The sequence below is a fragment of the Ascidia mentula genome, chromosome 1 (genome assembly GCF_947561715.1).
Source record: "Ascidia mentula chromosome 1, kaAscMent1.1, whole genome shotgun sequence".
In the NCBI taxonomy this organism is placed as follows: Eukaryota; Metazoa; Chordata; class Ascidiacea; order Phlebobranchia; family Ascidiidae; genus Ascidia; species Ascidia mentula.
The window spans coordinates 2,152,166-2,170,809 of record NC_138566.1 but is presented as its reverse complement, the minus strand read 5'-3'; the positions used below and the strand labels follow the sequence as shown (position 1 = coordinate 2,170,809).

The following is an 18,644-nucleotide window of genomic DNA, read 5'->3' as shown; positions in this document are numbered from 1 at the left end:
AGAACATGAATATATGTGTAAATCATAAATTTAGACAGTGGGAATTAAATCCTTCAACTACCTTCCAGTGTACAAGCGCAGCAACAATTTTGGGTTAATTAAAACACAGAAAAATACAAGGTATATGCATTTATCTTTATTGTTAAAAACGTTTCATCTTCAGTGAAATAGCGGTGCTGTAACATTGTCATTCTAGTGGGAAACCTGGGATTTATACCAATTTTGATTATTTCTCATCAATCAGCACTAGATTTTTCACAGATCAAGAAAAAAAAAATGTTTGATTGCCAAACAGAATGCTATGTTAAGGTTAGCCTGTCATGAGTGGAACAAATAAACGTGGGCATTTATTAATATTGTGTAACACGTCACTAAAAACCTTTATAACAAATAACAGAAAAATCTTCTGTCGGCGAGTATGACAGACTGGGTCCCAAAAACGAGTAATTTGCAAAATGTTTGTCCGCTTTTAGGACAAAAATGCTTTCCCAACTATTCGGTTATATAAAGTGTATTATCCGGCCAGGTCTAAAATTGGTCAAAATCCGACGCAACACATCACTAGAAACAACATATTTGCATTCTGCCAAAATGACAATTGTGTTAAAACCGTAACACAATTTACGTTTGATCTGTAGTTAAACACACGCTTTATAGCCAACCGGGATTCCGATTTGGTTCAAACCACAACACAACGCATTTGACGACTCTTGAAAGTCTAAAAAACAGAGTAAATTTGTATCGCAACAAGTTAAGAAAGATTTCAAACTTCGTGCTAGAAAAACTTGAATGCAAATAAGCTGCGTTACGACGGATGAGAGGAATTAATATGACCTACGGCGGTGGTGAGTGCAAGGTGATTGTGTTTAATTTCAACCTCCTAAATATGCCTCAACCTCGAAGCTTTTATTGTCGTAGGCATGTATTTAAACACCCTTTGAAATTGCACTTAGCATGTCTCATCGTGTTCCGAATTCCTTTTATTATAACGTTATTCCTTCTGAAGAGTCCGCGGATTGCTGTTGCTTTGAGCGCTTCCATTGCTGAAAACCCGAAATCAACACTGTTTAGAAATATCATTCTGACACGACGATGGATGCAGGACCCGTCACCGATGGTCTCTGTTCTTGTACTAAGTTCGGTCTGAGACCGAAACAGAGATGATCTGAACTAACCTGTGAGACCAAGATCTGTGAGATCACATTGCGATCTGTGAGACCGAAATAATGATCTGTTTTTTTGTGGAAAGAGTCGCGAATATATAGGGAGATATCAAGGACGAGGCAGAAACAAAGAGATAATTGCTGCGATTACGCGACAAAGGGGACTTAGCGAACCCAGCACAAATATTAAAAAAAAGTTTGCAAAATGAAATATACTTTCATATTTTACAAAACGGGCATAATGACGGCCGGATTAATGATATTATTTTTGTGAACCCCGTCTTACTTTGTGCATATATTGCTCTCAACCGGAACTAAAGTTCAAAAGTATTTCTTTTAAGGCAACTCCGACATAAACCAACCGATTTAAGACGTATATGTTACTCTAAAGTTGAATGCATCTGAATTAAACTGATCGATTGACTTCGAGATTAGCGTTTTTTATCAGGGTTCAGTTGGAGAGGCTTCTGTTGGTTTTGGCAAAACTATTGGACCCCTAAGTAACCGATCGGCAAATTTATCATGCAGCGTTGTTGTTTTTGTCATTCCTTCTGCAGTAGGTTTTAGTTATGAAATCGGATGCAACAAGAGTATTAAAACAAAGATTTTATTTGTAGCAGATGAACGTTGACGTATGTTGTTTATATTCAGGGTTCAACATCTGAGGCACTTAAATAGGTAGCCTATCTGACCTGTTTTACAATAAATAATATAAACAAACTTAGCACCAACTTCCAAAAGCCCAACAGGGACCTCAATATACACAAACACAACTTTTTGACCTTGCTGGACGAGTCTCGTAAACGCTCACTAACTCAAAATAAGCGTAAATTTAATACATTCCTACGTTTTATACGCATTAACCTATCAATAACACAGCGAAAACTATTTAATGTGATTATCTGAGCAATAACACACCAAAAACTATCTACAAGTCTCGCACGACCGCAGAAACCAGTTGAAACACATCCGCCTCCAGTTTTGACACGAGCGCGACCGGTGTCCAGGCCTGTTATAGAGGGCGCTATGAATCGGTTCCTTCGAGGAGCCAAGTAACCTTTCGCCGACATATTTTGCCCGGCACAGAAATTTGGTCCGACGAGTGGCGGGCCTATAACAATTTAGGAAGTAACTTCACTTAGTGACCAGTAAATGTAGTTTTTTTAAACATGTGTTTTTGCACTTGTAGACATAGGATATATTCACAGAACAGTTGATCACTCTGTGCAGTATGTTACGTCACAAGGCGTCCACACTAACTCAATATAGACAGCCTGTGGTCGGCGGCTTAACGCCAGTTACGCCGAAGAAATGGTGTACATAGGTACTATATTCCGACGTACCTTGACGAATTCATGTGGCGTCAGAGGCGACCGAAGTCGCACTATTTCAGTGATATGGTGCTGGCAATCAGCACTAATCCAAAATATGTTAACGATGTAAGTGTTGCTAATCTGTTATATTTTAACAGTTTATATAAATGTAGTTTTATTGACATTTTGTTGATTTCTGAAAGAAATACTAGTTAGATTCTGTTAAGAATGGGCTTGATTGTCAAGAAGGGGCTCTTATGCGGCTTGTCGCAACTCATCACCTCTCACAATGAAATACTATCCAGTAATTTTACATTTACAAAACGGGCGTAATAACCGCTGGATTAATGATAGTATTTCTGTGTTGTTGCAGTAGTGGTAAACCCCGTATTTGTTTGCGCAATTCATGCACCTTAATCAGGCTTTAAGCGATCACAAAGTTTACAAACTTTCTTTTGAGGCAACTGCAATATTAACTAACCGATTTATAACGCACATGTTACTTTAAAGTTTGTTTAACAGCAGTTGGAAAGGATTGTGTTGTTATGGAAGAATTATCGGAACCAGAAGTGATCGATCAGCAAATTTGCGAGCAGCGTTGTTGTTATGGCAACGTAAACGAGAATACTCCAAGCAAATACCTTTTTGGGCGTCACTAAAACAGCGCTAGTGTCACACATATCTTGCAGCTGCACCATTGTGATGGATTAATAACAGTTTTGGTATAAACAGAAGAACACTAGACAACAGAACGCAGGCGTGATGCACAAAACATTTTTTTAAGGTTTTCCTTTGTCAGGGAGCAAAAAAGTTGGTTTATTTTCCTTGGACCGCATTATTCTTGCACCGAATATCTTTGTTGAATGACCGTCTTTTAAATCTCACCAAAATTATCCCTTATTAAACCATTAACCGTGTAAACGTAACAACATTCTTGCAAGCGAAGAGTCAACCCTATGCTTACACCTTCATCTTTTACACACTTACCAACGTTTCAGTTGGGTTGTCGCAACAGAAACTATGCTAGATGTTGGCATATTAACTATGCCCATAATCACTTATAAATGTAGAGCCCCAAAACATCTTCAACCTCCATTAGCTACGAGACGCCGTATAAAGTTTTGAACTTCAGATATTTCTCATTTTCGTCATCCTTATAACCTCAGGTTGCACACCACTGACCTGCATTACTGGGGGTGTTGACCAGGCTGGGATTGAAATGTTTGCAAGCATGTAATTTTTGTTGAGCACAAAATAAACACATATTAAACAGCAACAACAGTCGCATCACAAACTGGTTTGTCAAGATGAAAAGCTTGTGTCCAGACATCTGAGGTTGGATCGTAAACTTCAACTGATGTCGAGGAGCTGAAATTCCTAAATTCAACCAAAATAAATGTGAGTTTGGTTAAAAATCAGGAAATTATTACACACGCAACTGACAACAACACACATGTCCTGTATATTTTTATTACTGATATTGGGACACAAAATTTACTTTTACTTAATATCATTAGCAAGGTCAGTCGGTTTTGCGCAAATCCCACACTTACATATATTATCGCAGTCATTAAACACCTTAAATTATGAGTAACAAACCCTATAGTGACGTCACAATCACTAGTACAAAACATTCAAACGTAAACCTCACCTCCATCCGCCCACAACATAAATCCTCCCATCAATAACACAAGCAGAGTGACGGTAACGAGTATTTAGGAGAGGAGAAACATATTTCCATTTGTTGACTCTAGGTTCGTATTCTTCAACCGTTTGCAGGAAGTCACGACCCCAACCACCAAAACCTCCTGTCAGATTTAAAACTTTGTCAAGGGATTTTCTTGGCTTCTGTTTTGTATTAAAGTGAAATATTTGTTCATGCGACTTTAATTACAACATGTGTGGACTAAGTAATATTAATTACTGTTGTAAATCTTACACTGAAGATATTTTGATGGTGTTTGGTTTAAAACTAAACCAGTAATTTGAGTTAATTCAACAACTATTTATCAAGAGTAAACAAACTACAAGAATAGCAGAAAAACAAAAAACCCTCATTCAAAATATTATGGAATCGACTGAAGTTACCTCACATTAATGGATGGAATCCAGGAAAAAAGAAACAGTTTTAAAAACTACTAGTTTTAATTAATATGTAGCTTCTGATAACCAACCAATTGCATAGATCTTCCCTTTAATTTCTTCACATGTGAAATAACATCTTGCTTCATTGAGAGAAGCGATTCTTGTGGAGGTTCCAACACGAACATCACGGAATTCACATGATTGTAAGGGTTGTCTGCCATCAACACTTCCGCCCACAGAAAACAAAACATCTGAAGAAATTTCCAAATCGCGTGTGTTAATATTTATTGTGACGTCATATTACGATTATGTAGTAATGTTACGTAACAATCATTGAGGTAAGCACTACGTTTAACGTACAAACAAGGGAATGTTTTATATTAAGATGTAAATAAAACTAAATAATATCATGGTTGATATTCACGCACTCAGTAAGCACGCAAATAATTATTTTAAACATGGGTTTAATCAAAAAATTTTTTTTTTACACGAAACGAAATTAAAACTCGTGCATATGACGTCATCACTAAGTATTATTAAGTAAACAGTTTTGCGACTCATGGAATGTTTGTGAGTAATAAGTGAGTGAGTATTGTAGGGAGTCTAAAGTTTAAACCGAATTTTATATTGTTGCCTTGCATTGTCAAGAAAAGGGAAAGCCTTCTCTATAAGTTTTAGGAGTTTTCAAGCATATTCTTACTGTCAATTGAACACATTCCATGTGAATATCTTGGTTCTAACATGTTGAAATTATTTGTCCATCTGTCTACATCTATGGTATAAATCAAGTAGGATGAAAATGGTTTGCCATCTCCACCATGACCCCCGGAAAGGTAAAGTTTCTCTACAACATGGAATTGTCAATAAAATACATTGGGTAGCAATAAAACTTGGTTCCTATGCAACTTTTGCTATTGTTATTAACAAATATTTCTGTAGCATAACAAAGTACCACCCACAAGATAAAATAAAGTAGAATTCAAGTAATTAATCTGTGTATTTTACTCAAACTGCTTAGTACATAATTTAACCCTTGATTTTGTTCATATAACTCTGTTTTTACACACTATGATTTCTTAAACGGTCTTTTATAATTTGAATATGGTGACCTTGTTATAAATGAATCCAAGCATAAAATTTCTACCTAAACATACCTAAGTGCACAGATTTTATTCTGTTTAATGAATATATGGGGTCGCAAAATGTAATTTAGGTGTCATGAAACATTAACATATTGGTTCCAAAGATATTTGATTTTTTTTTATTGTTTTGTTCAATCATAGCAACTGACCTCCGACAACAGCAGATGCAGCAAACACTCGACCTTCACACAAATCAGCAAATTTCATCCAGCGTTCACTTCTCTCCAAATTCATCAACTCACAACTTTTTGTTGGACTGTCTCCACCCATTACATAAACTGTGTTTCCAACTTTGGCTGAAGTTGAGCATTTTCTTGCTGTTTTCAGTTTCTACAAATGAAATTGTGAAACTCCGCAAACATTTCATATCTCAAATGTTAATAAACTTTAATATTTTTATTGTGGTTCAAATATAATTTAACAGGAGTTTTCAACAGGCAGCCAATATATTTGCAATGATTATTCCTTTAAATTTAAAACTGTCAAAAGGAAATATCACAATTGAGCTCACCCCTGATTGTGATGCAACAATTTTTCTCTAACATTTTTGTGATTTTACATTGATTTACTTGTATTATGTTGCTGTTGCTGCCAAGCATATTGTATTTTAATTAATCTGTTCTTTTCGCACAAATAAACGGATTTACTTGTGCAATAAACAAATTAAAATGAATAGGGGTTTACAAGTTTAAGGTACCATGAAGCTATTTTAAACATTCAAATGCAACCAACTGGTAAATGTTCATGTTGTTTTGTGGCAACATTCCATTTCACACAATCTTGTTTTGAATCCTTTCCACCAATGAGAAGAAATCCTGACAAATCTGCAATGAATTTTAATATCAGGAATTTGAATATTTGTAAAAAGACACCACTACAGTTAAGCGCACTGCCTACCTAATGACAGCTTTAAATAAACATACAGTTTCCATGGCTGTTGCGTAACAGTTAGTAAAATGGTTTGGATGACAAGTTAGTCCGCAGCGACAGAAAATTATAATCATTGGAACAAAATGTCTGTGAATACGAGAATTTACTGCGATCTTGTCATGGGTACACCAAGTGGCCAGGAGCAATCAGGATTGTAATGCAATTCTATGGAGGTGAAAATTTGAACATCCTAATCCTAGATCAAGATATTGAACTGGGACTTGGTTTGATTCTTCGCATGGCAACTGAAATAGCATCAGGTGTTGCCTACATTCACAACTGTGGAATCAACAAGCGATTGGTCCACTTTAAAGCCAGAAAATATTTTCATCACACCTGACTTGCATTGCGTAATTGGTGACTTCGGATGTGCCCGGTTGGTCCAACTGACGTCAGGATCAACAACTCAGCTCTCCGGTTAATCAAAATCACAGGGGTTGACACTTTACTATGAAGCACCAGAAAGACTTCTTCAATATGCAAGACCTAAAAGAGAACAGGATGCCTACAGCTGTGGTATTATGTATTTTGAGATGCTGAGTCGTGAACAACCATACCAGTCAGTACAAAAGTTTTGGCACAAGCTTGAGAGGAGTCTACGACCTGACTGTGAAACAATACAAAGCCTAAGAGAGCAAAGCAATGCAAACAACAGAGAAATAGTTGATGTGATGGAAAGAGCGATGATCAGATGTTGGGATCAAGATCCACATCAACGACCAGACATGGTTGATATTCGGGATGAATTCCAACAACTTCTTTCCAAACAAGATCCCACAGCAAGTAGTAAATGCTGCAAGGAACATGCATATTGTGGATCCAACAGTAACCCACAATCCAACTGTTCCACTCAGCCAGTTTTCCACACAGACATGGAAGTTTCATGGTAAATTGTGCAATTATTTTTTAGGACATTTTTTGTGGAATGGTACTACTTTTTCGTTTTATAATTTTGCAATTTTTCTGTAAAATAATTTTTTTGTAGATGTTGGTCCAGTATTTGATCCACTACTACTTAGAGGAAACATTCAACCAAGAGATCAAACACAACAACCTCCACAAAGACAAGGCAAGTAGTTTTTGCTTGTTTTATCAGGGTAAGGATCAAATACATACAGTTCAGTGTTGAAATGTGATCTACAAAAAAGTTTTTAACTAATCTTCCTTTCAACTGTTACTGCTCATTCGAGTTGCATTCAATGTACACTTGACAATGGTTGTTCAAGTTACATTTAATGCGCAAAGTTGTGTATCTTTTGAAACCATGCCTTGGGCTGCAAAGTCTGTAAATCTAATGATCTAGATTCGATAGCTGTGATTACCAAGTAAAGACCTGCACAGTGGGGCAACTTATCAAGTCATTGCATGAAACATTATTGTGTTATCTTTTGACACAACATAAATTTTTGTGTTTGTAGTATTTAGGCTAGACTTTACTTTACCTTGGTGATGATGGTCATGTTTGTCAGCTTTCAAGGATCTCTGCATCAAAAATGTTTATAAGCAAATCACTTTTGCATTGCATTTTTATTTTGAAACACTTAAGAGACGCTGGTCAACAAAAGATTTTTTCCAGTCGACAAAACTTCAAATGCACATAACTCTGCTGTTACTAATGGGATTTGAATATTTTTTTTACAAGTTGCATAGATTGACACAAACTTTATTAAAATGCAAAAAAATTATAAATTTAGAATATTTTGTAACAGATATTAATATGCGTTGTCATTAATCAGCTACAACTTTATTCATAGCGCAACAGGAAAGACAATTCTACAATAGGAAAGCTCGTGAAAACCCTTTACAGTGATACCTAACTTATGTGTGATTTCATGGGGACTATATGTTTACCAGTCGAATAATAATCATAACTGCCATAATAAAAATCAGTCTTACACTTACAACTTTGACTACAGTTTGACAGGGAAAGACAATTCTACTATCATTGGAAAGCTTTAACGAACCTTTCCAAAGATACCAAACTTGTCTTTAAATTTGAGGGAGACAATATGTTTACTGTCTGAATATTATTTATAACCACGGCCCAAAAACACAGTTTTTAGTATGTCCTAATCATGCAAACAGAAACACAATCCTTGCAACATTTTTAACCATTGTTGAATCTTTTTTTTGCAAAACAGAATTTTGTTTTTACCTGTTGATACCCCCTGTCTTCTTTTGCAAATGTGATATGTAGGGTTTTAAAAAACTCTTCAATGGTCTGTTTCTGAAATTCACATCATAATTTACTTTGTCAGATACTGATGATGATGATTGACCAAATATCAAAGTTAATGAAAAACTTAAAAAGTAGAACCCACCTTATATTGCCTGACTCCTTTCTCAAGAATCTCCTCAATATTTTGCCCAAACAACTTTTTTAAATTTTCCCACTTCCCAGGAGTAACATTTATTTCATCCTCTTGAAGTATTTCAATGCTTTCGAAGCTTTCCGCATTGTCATCATATTTTTCATTGTAGACCTGAATCTGGTCATTAATTTCTTCCAGTAGTTTGTTGGAAGTGCACCCATCTTTTATATTTTTTGCAACTTTTTCATCAGTAACCACAATTGTTACAACCATACTTTGGTGTGTAACATTTGCCGCTGTTGCATCCCTTCTTTCAAATACTCTTAACACAGTGGGCACAAAATCTTTGTGGCTTGCTACTCTGTATACAACATATCCGCCTAAACCAAGAACTGCAGCTGATGCAGCTACTGCAGGGCCACCAGTCAGTCTCAAAGTGAAGATTTTTAAGTTAACTGTAAAAGTTTGTGCTACAACTTCAGCCATGTAAACGTTTCTATGCAATTACATCTCTGTCACAAGATTATGGAAAGTATCAAAAACAAATATTATAAAGACTGAGTTCGCATGATTTTTCTTTTTCTTTTGAATATAAGTGTAATTAACTGACAACATTTTTTTAAGTTTTGCATTGTAGTGAACACATATTGGCCAAAATTTTTAAAAACTGGTATAAGTAATTAAAAATCAATTCTCAAAAACTACGCGGATATTTTTTTCTTTCCAGTCAGCCTAACTGCAGACTAGTGAAACAGGCTTCAACGGGTATCTAGAGAGGGACATACTGTGACTGTCACAAAAGAAGTAACTTAATATGGGTTACTCCGATATACTCAATCCTCCATTGTTGGGTAGCTGGGAGTGCCTATTGTTCGTACCGTTTGTGGGATACTGTTTTGTTTTGCTTCACAGGTTAAAGCCGAACCCCAAAACACACATTTTTTCTTTTGACATGAGTAAAGTTTTACAAGATTTTACGTGCAGCTTCAACAATAGCCGCAATAAGTGGCACGTAACTTCTCATGTAAGTCGTACAGTTCGTCAGTAAAAACTTTAGAGTTTGTTGTCCATCACTCTGAAAGGCAAAAGCCTTTGGGCTGAAATGTGACAATTGCCTTTGTTCTGGTTTTCAATTACTTCAGTCTTCTAATTAATATGTACAATTCTATTCCTACCACGTACCATCAACAGGACATAATAAGGCAGTGAACGTTAACTTCAATTTTCAAGTTCGCTGTTTACCTGGCAGCCCATGGGCTATATTGCCAGTTTTTTACTACATACATTGAAGGCAAAACAGGCTTGCGTTTGAATGGTCAGGCTTGGACCAACGCCAGCAGAAACGATGTATTGGAAATTACACACAACACAACCACCTGCTTGGCTCCAGTGACATGTATAATATGTACTAATTATGTTATGACACCTTTCTGTACTAATTAGTGTTAGTAATCATGAATTCGTTGCATGAGCTGCATTACCGTATTTTACGGACCATAAGGCGCAACTTAAATCCTTTTTTTTCCTCATAAATTGATCGTGCGCCTTATAAGCCGGTGCGCCTAATGTATGGATCAAGTAGTGCTTTATTGCCTACACTCAAAACCAGTACCGATACTATCATAAATAAACCACCGTCTTACACAATAAACTACGGTAAAAGCAACTAGCAACTGTGATATTCATACTATTGTGACTTGCTTATATTTGTTACGTAACAAGTTTTTGTTTAATGAGCTTTATACGGTAACCCATACTCCTTAAAATACGTTGCGTTCTATAGCCCGGTGCGCCTTATGTATGAACAAAAAACTAATCAAAGCAATTTATTGACAGTGCGCCTTATATAATCGGGTGCGCTTTATGGTCCGTAAAATACGGTACTTTGTTTGGTGTCAATGACATTTGTAAACCCGTCGTTTCTTTTTGATCGACAATTTCGCTTCAAATTGGGCCATTCGTTTAATTAGGTGCGACATAAAATGTTATTTCAAGTAGTCCACAAGACTGGGAAGAGAACAGAAAACCGTAATAACAGACAGGGAATAGGTAAGGGACAATCCAATTGGTTTGCGCGATACCGCAAATAAAAAAGTTTTTTTGTAAATTGGTTCGCTAACATTAGGGTCAACTACATTACATCAAATACGGCAAGATATTTTTTTTGTTTGAAGTTTCTTAATTAGCTCTTTACGGAGGTAAACCGACGTTCGTAAATTGGGTCTGTAGTCGTCTTATGACGTTGCAATTACCAATGATTGCTTTTACTAATTTTAAACTGGCAATTATTTAATGAACACTTTTAAAGTAAGATTTGTGTAAACAAGTTTTATAATATAAGAAGAGGTTATAAGTGTAGGAAATTCGTCTTGCCATAGACCAGCACAGATCTCGGTCAGGACCTGCAGGCAGCATAGTATACAGACCAAGAAATGGTTTGCGAGCTAGCTTGTGTCGTTGAACCTTGAAAAACAAATGGACCATAACGAGCATGCTTCGGTCCTCAAGTTACATGCTCTGATGTTTTTGCAAAATGGGGTTTGTATTGTAGCGAACACAGTGTAATATTAATATGAAAAGTGTAATATTGACATTGTTTATATTCGTGACTGGTTTTTCCGCGTACAAAAGGTCAAACCAGGCGTAGTATAAATATTAGGCTAAGTACATTTGAACAACGACCGCCCTGACTCTAAAACAATAAAGGACTTTAAACTGCCGTAACCTATTGGTCCGCCCTGTCATGCCTAGCGGGTACCTGTGACTTGTGTTCGTGATTTATATGGGCCATATTGGCTTGCTTAAGTATTCCATTTCTTGTAGTTTCATTTGGACTGCTGCCGTACGTTTAAGCCATCTCAATAAAAGATTGTTTACCTGAATGGTGTGGATACTGTAACATACGTCACAGAAAGCAGTGCTTGTATTGCGTAATGTTTTGCGTGTGTAACATACGTCACAGAAACCAGTGCTTGTATTGCGTAATGTTTTGCGCGCAGCTTTGCACATGTACTGCATAATCCCACAATGTGACCCAAATGATTGAGCCATCGAATATTCTCGGGTAAAGTGATTCATTCAACATCCTGTTTACCACATAAAATGTCCTCCTATGCTTATGTCACATCACACCTATGTTCTTGTATTATATTACTTCAAGCGCCTCATGATATCACGTGCTGACATTATTGACCAATCAGCTCTCATAATGGAGAGCGTAAAAAAAGCCCAGGTTAGACCGGTAAATTCTAATTCTAATTCTAATCCATTCTAATTCATTCTATTGGATTCTATTTTGCTGGCATCCTAATAACGTTGTATTGAAAGTTGTAATGTACCGTCGTAATGAAGAAGATAACAGAAATGAATACAATTATTCGGGAAGAGATCTTGGTTCTGGGTGCTTTATAGAACGGGGCAGAAGCAGGTTTAACCATCAAAGAGACTCAATAACCGCTCAGGCCATCGAGACACTGTTAAATATCTCTGAGACCCTTAGAGTTATTTACAATACACAGAGTTTACAGAAGAACATGCGTTAAACACAACAGTTGTGAAATGACTGTTGTAGTTTTTGCTTTTGTTACGTCCTGGTGCATAGCATTCTCCAAGCCGAAGATTTGGGCAACCTTTTCGTAGGCAAAGGTTATTTGCTTGGAATGACTGCACCTTTCCAGATCTGTAATTAAACATTTGCTTCTGTCATACATCAGGTCATTTGTTAATTTCAGAATAACAAAGTATGTTTGTTTGTGAGGAAACAAACCTAATTTATGCATGGATCGATCCAACTTATTCAATGATCAAGAGTATATTATTTGCATATGAGCTTGATAATTAATAAAAAACACTATTTCAGAAAACGGTAATTAAATTGTTTTTTTTATGTGTGCTAGCGGTAAGAAGTTGTGAAACACAAAAACATAGCAACAACACACACTTCATAAAAATAATCTTTTTATCATAGCATCAGCATTCTTTTGCGTATTTTTCGATCAGCTGATGAGCAAAAAGAACACAACGCTACTGATGCTGGAGTCGGACCAAATCAAGCGCGATGCCTTCTAATGCCGGAGTCAATGAAATTCAAGTGCAACGCCAAACTGCTGTGAAGTTTGTTTTGTAATGTTAAACTAATATTTTTTTAATCACAAGGCATGTCGCCGAAACGGTAGTTTTTGATTTTATTGCTACGTGTTAGGCTATACATCATCACATAATTTTATGCCGAGTAAGCTACATGCCTTAACCAAGCGGACCAAAGTGCTACGATGGGTATGCTTGAGAAAGCCTTCCGAACGCGAGAAGCATGACACCAGAGGCATGTCGTTACACGGTGATTGCCGCAAAGCCACCTCTTCACTTTTTTTTGTATTTTTGTCTCATAGGGATCAAAGTCCTTGCTTCATTTTTAGTTAGGGATTGACCAGTTGGCACAGCCAAGGTCAGCGGGCTGTGGGCAAAGTTGTGCTGTTGGTATATTCCATGTATGGTTTTTAATGATTTGGCAAGTTTGTGAAAACTGAAATGCAAACCGCTGAATAAAAAGGTTAATCGGTTTCCACGCAAGTTTTTCCACTGCAGCAATTGGTGAATATCCTAATACAGCAAAGACCTCATGCTGGCGCAGGCGTGATGAGTCCGAGGAAGGCCAAAGGCTTGTTGGCTAATTATTGTGTGGCTAGTTGGCAAAAGTTTATTCCGTAAAAAGTTTAAGTTTATTATGAGGCATTTAGGAAACAATTAAATTCAGACGAATAGCTTGTTCAGTCTCAGTACACAGCAGTGTAGTTATGAATATATTACATTCATGTCATAGCTGGTAAACCGTTTTCGAATTGTGCAAACGTTGTGAGGTTGCTTATCTTTGGGAGGTTTGTTAACACTTTTTTGTCACGTTCGCATGTGGCACTACACCCCACTTGCCTGTGCATCTATTAAGTCATATTTATCAAAGAACAATATTGAAGAACGTAGTACACCTGCATTACCTAAAAGCAAAATTCACTGGCCGTGGTTTGTGGAAAGGTATTGGCATCAAACGATGAAGTTACAGAAGGTGTTCAGTTTGATAAAACAATTTACACGATTCGATTTTCATACGTGAAACCCCAAGTTACCTTTCAGTAGTCCAATTTCTTAGACTTTTCCATTTTTAAAAATAACTTGTTGCCTAAACAAGGAATTACCCCAGTGAGAAACTGAAATAAACATTTTTATGTTTAGTGCCGAAAAGCTTGACAAATACAATTAACATTTCAAAGTACATACCTAAAAAATAGTGTACTTTTGGGAAAAAAATTGCAAATCAACACTATTGAAGACCACCACAAAAAGAAAACACGCAAACATGAAAAATGGCATGGGCACAGACTGCCTACAGCCAACATGAGGACTCTTCTAATCGGTACAAATATTTTTGTCCACTTAAACATTCACACATTTCCATTCAACATGTACATGCCTACTTAAGGAAACCAACAAAATATCATTACACGTACTAAGACAAAAAAACTTTATTTTCAACAATTTTAGCAAGGTCAGTCAGTTTTGTTCAAATCCCACACCTACATATACTGTTTCAGTCACGAAACACCTTAAATTATGAATACTTAAGACGCCTATATTTCATGCTGTACAGATTAAAATTAAATATCACCCCCATCCACCCACAACATAAATCCTCCCATCAATAACACAAGCAGAGTGATCGCAACGAGTATTTAGGAGTGGAGAAACATATTTCCATTTGTTGACTCTAGGTTCGTATTCCTAAACTGTTTGCAGGAAGCTACCAACCCAACCTCCACCTGGCATAAAGTAAAATTTAATTAGGTTCTGTTTTGTATTTAAGTAAAACATTTGTTGATGTTATTATAATTACATCATTTAAAAATTAGTGTCACCATGTTATGACATTAGAAGAGGAGTAAGGTAACAAGAGCATAATGCCTTATTTGAAAATGTATTGTAGATTGTAGTATTTTTTAAGCTGAGAAAGTTCCATAACAGTAACATAGACTTTTAAAAAAACACAAAAACTTACCAACAATAAGTTTCAGGCTTGTGGTATTATTTAAAAATGCTGATCTTTCACCTGTAATAAAACAACAAGTTTTTAGATAGCAATGACGTGCTTTTAGAATGCAAATGAAGTATTAATTGATTCACTATAATAAGCTGCATACAGATGGCCACTGTTTCATTTTGTTGATACCACAATGGATTTAAACAAGTTTCAAATAAAGATTTCACGCTAAGAGCATTTGAGAGTGTTCCGTTCATTTTTTAGTTTCCATTGCAAGTTTGAGAATACAAGCCACATGCATTGACAGCTTGTTTTGGTAATGGCTCAAATCGCAGCAGTAAAGATTATGAGTGTAGTTCATCATTTCAACAGGTTTGACATATTTGGAGTGACTGGGTGAACCCGAACAATTTTGATATTCTTGAGGTACCGAATAATGAGTAAGATTCGTGGGCAAATATTTATTGGAGCGTATTTAAATGGTTATGTGGCGCAACAGGTAACTTTTTGTCCTTTTCTGCATTATCGGCCATTTTTGTCACTGTTTTATGGGCACAAATTTACAAAACAGGATAAAAATATTGTTTCAATTGCAATGAAAACCGATCTCTTAATATCGTATCATAGTTATGATGGGTGCAACCAAGTATAAGTCGATTCATGGGTGTACCTACCTAAAACACAGAAGCGTGATTAGCAATTTGCAAATAGATTCAATTTTGCATTGTTTAACATTACTATTGATCAATCTAAATGCATTAGTATTTCACATATCTAAACAAGAAGCGTTGACACAAAGTTATTATATTAGTGTATCCTAGCAACCAATTAAGATGTCACACTCACACACAGATATATTTGGGTTTGTGGGAATAATATTTCATAATTTTTCCTGTATGCACGCACTCAAATCTTTGTCAGTTTGGCACAACCCTAGTCTGCACCAGTGGCCTCCTAACATATATAAGCTGTGGCCAACAATATTTTTATGAACAGCTTGTGTTGGCAATCCTACAAAATCTTGGTGGTGATCATTTATTAGAGCCCCTTTCGTAAACTGCAAAATAAAATAATCAATTTATAAGATAGTTTAATGTTTAATTTATTTAAATATTGTCTTTTTGGAAGTGACTGGTATTGACCCATTTTTAACAAAATCATAATGCAGTCTCTATGACCTCATCAATGCTTGTTGTGAACCCACTTTATGTAACTTCACCATTATGTTGTGGCAATCGACTGCCAGGTAATTTGCTACCAGTTTCTTGGCAACCTGCAGCATATGAGTAACATAACAATTTTGTGTATTTCTTTGATATCCCTTATTCTTAGAAAGAATGGGGGCTCTTAATGCAGGCATCGTGTTAAGCTTCTGTATTAACTTTTCTGTTTACATGACCGGAACACAAATTAGATAAACCGTAATATAACTTTAATTCGGTCTGTAGTTAAACACATGATATATACTTAGCATAATTCCGATTTAGTTTTCAAGCACAATACAATCAATTTGACGCTTCTTAAAAGTCTTATAACAAGTTAACAAAACTTGAGATTTTAAATTTCGTGCTGGAAAAACTTGAATGCAAATGAGCTGCGTTATGACGGATGAGAGCAATTAAAATTGTCGTACGGCGATGGCGAGTGCAAGGCGAGTGCGTTTAATTTCATATGCCTCAACGCTTACATGTGACGGTAGCTTTTATTGTTTAGTCATGTATTCAAAACTCCCTTTAAATTGCTACTACTTGATGTGTATTATCGCGTTCCGCATGGACAACTCTAGCTGAACCTTCTGATAAGGAGCAGAAGGTTCAGCCAAAGTACAATATATACACCCAATAAAACGGAGCCTAACACTTAATATTCTACAACCTCAAATTATTTCTTGTCATTAAACATTGGCCCTCATTCAAACAAAAGAAAACTCTGCTTACATTTTACATCCCTGGGTTACCACCATCACCACTCCTCTACCAGATATCAGTTCCCATTCGTGGTTAAATATCTATTTGTTTTAAACCACTGTGTATCCCTAAATCAATGTTTTACTGCCGTCCCGCGCAACCTTCAGATGATCCCGACCTTCTCCGATTTACGTCACCACGATCGGACTGTCCTCAGGACGTTCCAGGTCTGTCGATATGGATCCAAAGAAACGTTATTTAAACTGAGTTGGCGTTTTCATTTGATGGGTTTTGTAATGGTCACCACGGTCGGGTGGCCACTCAACGTAATATGCGGCTTGTCGCAACCCATCACCTCCCAGGACGTCTGGCTGTGATCCCCGTGAGGAAATCACCTTCACATAGGCGCTTGACTTGATCCCAATCTTTCTTTCGCCGTATTTAAAGCCTTTTGTTGATAATAAACTTACCTGGGGAATTTAATTAAAACATATTCTATCTACAGGATTTGCAAATTCGCGCATAACATCCACGAGTAAGAATCCAGCGCAAATATTAAAAATAGTTTTGCACAATGAAATACTACCTGGGAATTTTACATTTTACAAAACAGGCAAAGTGACGGTTGGATTAATGCCAATATTTCAGTTTTGTTGCAGTAGTGGTAAATCCTTAAGACCGCATGATTCTTGCACCGAATATCTTTGTTGAATGACCCGTCCTTTTGCTCCCAGACAAAAAATGTCCATTATTAAATTGATAACCGTGTAAACGTAACAACATATGTGGTCTTGCAAGCGAAGAGTCACCTACCCCTTCATCTTTTACACACTTACCAACGTTTCAGGACGCATATTGGTATTTCTATGAAAATTAGTTTTGGTGCTGGGAAATGCCCAACGTGTAGACCTGTGTCACAATGCAAAGTCATGCATCAGCAAGCAAAGCAGTGACGCAATTAAGTTAAATTAACGGTTGAATGAGCGCACATGTGCGTGCTGTTGTCATGGCGAATTTTAGGGTGTTTGGGGCAGTTTTAGTGGGGTTTTGGGCTATTTTAATGAGGTAGTTACTTGATGGTGGGTGCTGCTGAAAATTATGGTGAAAATGGAGCAAAAAATTCAGGCTGTATTTGTGGAAAAATGAATCGTTTAAGTGTCCAATCATTTTTGATTTTATGAAAGATTCATCCCATATCTACAAATTTTAATCAAAATTAGTGTGTGAAAAAATGGTTTAGCCGCCCCCCTAGGGTCATTTGCCACCCTGGTTACTCAGTATTTTGGTAAAACAAGCAACAAAAAATGAAACCTAATTTTGCAGAAAATTGAATCGTTTAACTGCCCACTCATTTGCGTTTTTGTGTAAGTCCCAACTCTTCTCCATGCAATGGCATCAAAGTTAGTTGCTGTAAAAGTACCTAGGCAACCCTCCAGGGCTGGTTATGACCCCCCCTGTTAGTGATATGATCTTCCAGGAGGCGTAACAAGTCCTTGCTCTGTACAGTTTCATCCAGGAGCAGCAATTTTTTTCTTAACCTTGAAGAATATTAGGTCCCTACGTAAGTCACAAGACCCATCAACGGTTGTTGGGAAACAAGTGGAAAAGTCACCAGGTGCATTATTGCAGAGGGCCTTGAAAACAGAATTTGCCCAATTTAATACCCATATAGGTCCTTCAGTTGGGTTGTCGCAACAGAAACTATGCTAGATGTTGGCATAGTAACTATGCCCATAACCACTTATAAATGCAGAGCCCCAAAAT

General features: G+C 36.6%; 1 protein-coding gene and 1 long non-coding RNA gene across 2 annotated transcripts; one reads left to right on the top strand and one right to left on the bottom strand.

Annotated features, from left to right (window-relative positions):
• Nucleotides 1-3,713: 3,713 nt before the first annotated feature.
• On the bottom strand, nucleotides 3,714-9,453 carry LOC145905481 (kelch-like protein 36). The gene is made up of 9 exons (XM_082992697.1): nucleotides 8,955-9,453; nucleotides 8,789-8,860; nucleotides 8,076-8,115; nucleotides 6,436-6,527; nucleotides 5,853-6,033; nucleotides 5,262-5,405; nucleotides 4,651-4,812; nucleotides 4,128-4,284; nucleotides 3,714-3,853 (listed from the first exon to the last, which is right to left on the bottom strand). Exons 1-9 carry the CDS (start codon nucleotides 9,429-9,431, stop codon nucleotides 3,742-3,744), a joined length of 1,437 nt encoding a protein of 478 aa, XP_082848823.1. The 5' UTR covers nucleotides 9,432-9,453; the 3' UTR covers nucleotides 3,714-3,741.
• On the top strand, nucleotides 6,556-7,961 carry LOC145905597 (uncharacterized). Its single transcript, XR_014402759.1, has 2 exons — nucleotides 6,556-7,519; nucleotides 7,619-7,961. It is a non-coding gene; the product is annotated as an uncharacterized LOC145905597 (long non-coding RNA).
• Nucleotides 9,454-18,644: the final 9,191 nt, after the last annotated feature.

Excerpts from the sequence above, each read along its gene's own strand:
- LOC145905481 (XM_082992697.1), bottom strand. The coding sequence starts at position 9,431 with ATGGCTGAAGTTGTAGCACAAACTTTTACAGTTAACTTAAAAATCTTC. Across the intron at positions 8,116-8,788 it reads AAGACAGGGGGTATCAACAG|AGATCCTTGAAAGCTGACAA; the intron begins GTAAAAACAAAA and ends TTTTTGATGCAG. Across the intron at positions 6,034-6,435 it reads AACAACATGAACATTTACCA|AAACTGAAAACAGCAAGAAA; the intron begins GTTGGTTGCATT and ends TTTCATTTGTAG.